The following is a 740-nucleotide window of genomic DNA, read 5'->3' as shown; positions in this document are numbered from 1 at the left end:
CGGTTATGGCTCTTACACCCCGAGCCTCAAGTCCCCAAACGGGGTTCGAGTGCTGCCCATGGTGCCCGCGCCTCCCGGCTCCTCCGCCGCTGCTGCCCGGGGCGCCGCCTGCTCCTCGCTGTCCTCGTCCTCAAGCTCCATCACGTGCCCGCAGTGCCACCGCAGCGCTTCCCTGGACCACCGCGGCCTGCGCGGCTTCCAGCGCAACCGACTGCTTGAGGCCATCGTGCAGCGGTATCAGCAGGGCCGCGGGGCGGCGCCGGGGACGTCCGCAGCGACTGCGGTGGCCATCTGCCAGTTGTGCGACCGCACCCCGCCGGAGCCGGCCGCTACGCTCTGCGAGCAGTGTGACGTGCTCTACTGCGCTGCCTGCCAGCTCAAGTGCCATCCATCCCGGGGACCCTTCGCTAAGCATCGCCTGGTGCAGCCGCCGCCGCCGCCCGCGCCCTCCGAGGTCGCCTCCGGGTCCCCGGGCGCTGTCCAGGGTGCCCCCAGCGGAAGTGGCGGCTGCAAGAGCCCGGGAGCCACCGGGGCCGGAGCGGCGGGGGGCAACACCGCCCGCAAGTACCCTACGTGCCCCGAACACGAAATGGAGAACTACAGCATGTACTGCTTAAGCTGCCGAACCCCGGTGTGCTATCTGTGCCTGGAGGAAGGCCGGCACGGCAAGCACGAGGTGAAGCCTCTGGGGGCCATGTGGAAACAGCACAAGGTGAGCGCCCGCTTGGCGGGGCACGGGG

At 70.7% G+C, this 740-nt stretch overlaps 1 protein-coding gene across 1 annotated transcript in view; it reads left to right on the top strand.

Annotated features, from left to right (window-relative positions):
• TRIM67 (tripartite motif containing 67) overlaps window positions 1-740 on the top strand; it is a 59,011-nt gene that overhangs the window by 523 nt on the left and 57,748 nt on the right. The window contains exons 2-3 of the mRNA XM_010860528.1: window positions 1-421; window positions 485-712. The exon at window positions 1-421 is cut by the window's left edge and continues 2 nt beyond it. Of these exons, the coding sequence (XP_010858830.1) occupies window positions 1-421; window positions 485-712 (649 nt within the window). The remainder of the gene's footprint in view (window positions 422-484; window positions 713-740) is intronic.

This window comes from Bison bison, unplaced genomic scaffold, assembly GCF_000754665.1.
Source record: "Bison bison bison isolate TAMUID 2011002044 unplaced genomic scaffold, Bison_UMD1.0 scf7180017864467, whole genome shotgun sequence".
NCBI classification, from domain to species: domain Eukaryota; kingdom Metazoa; phylum Chordata; class Mammalia; order Artiodactyla; family Bovidae; genus Bison; species Bison bison.
The sequence above is the reverse complement of the archived record's forward strand: the minus strand, read 5'-3'. Positions and strand labels throughout refer to the sequence as shown.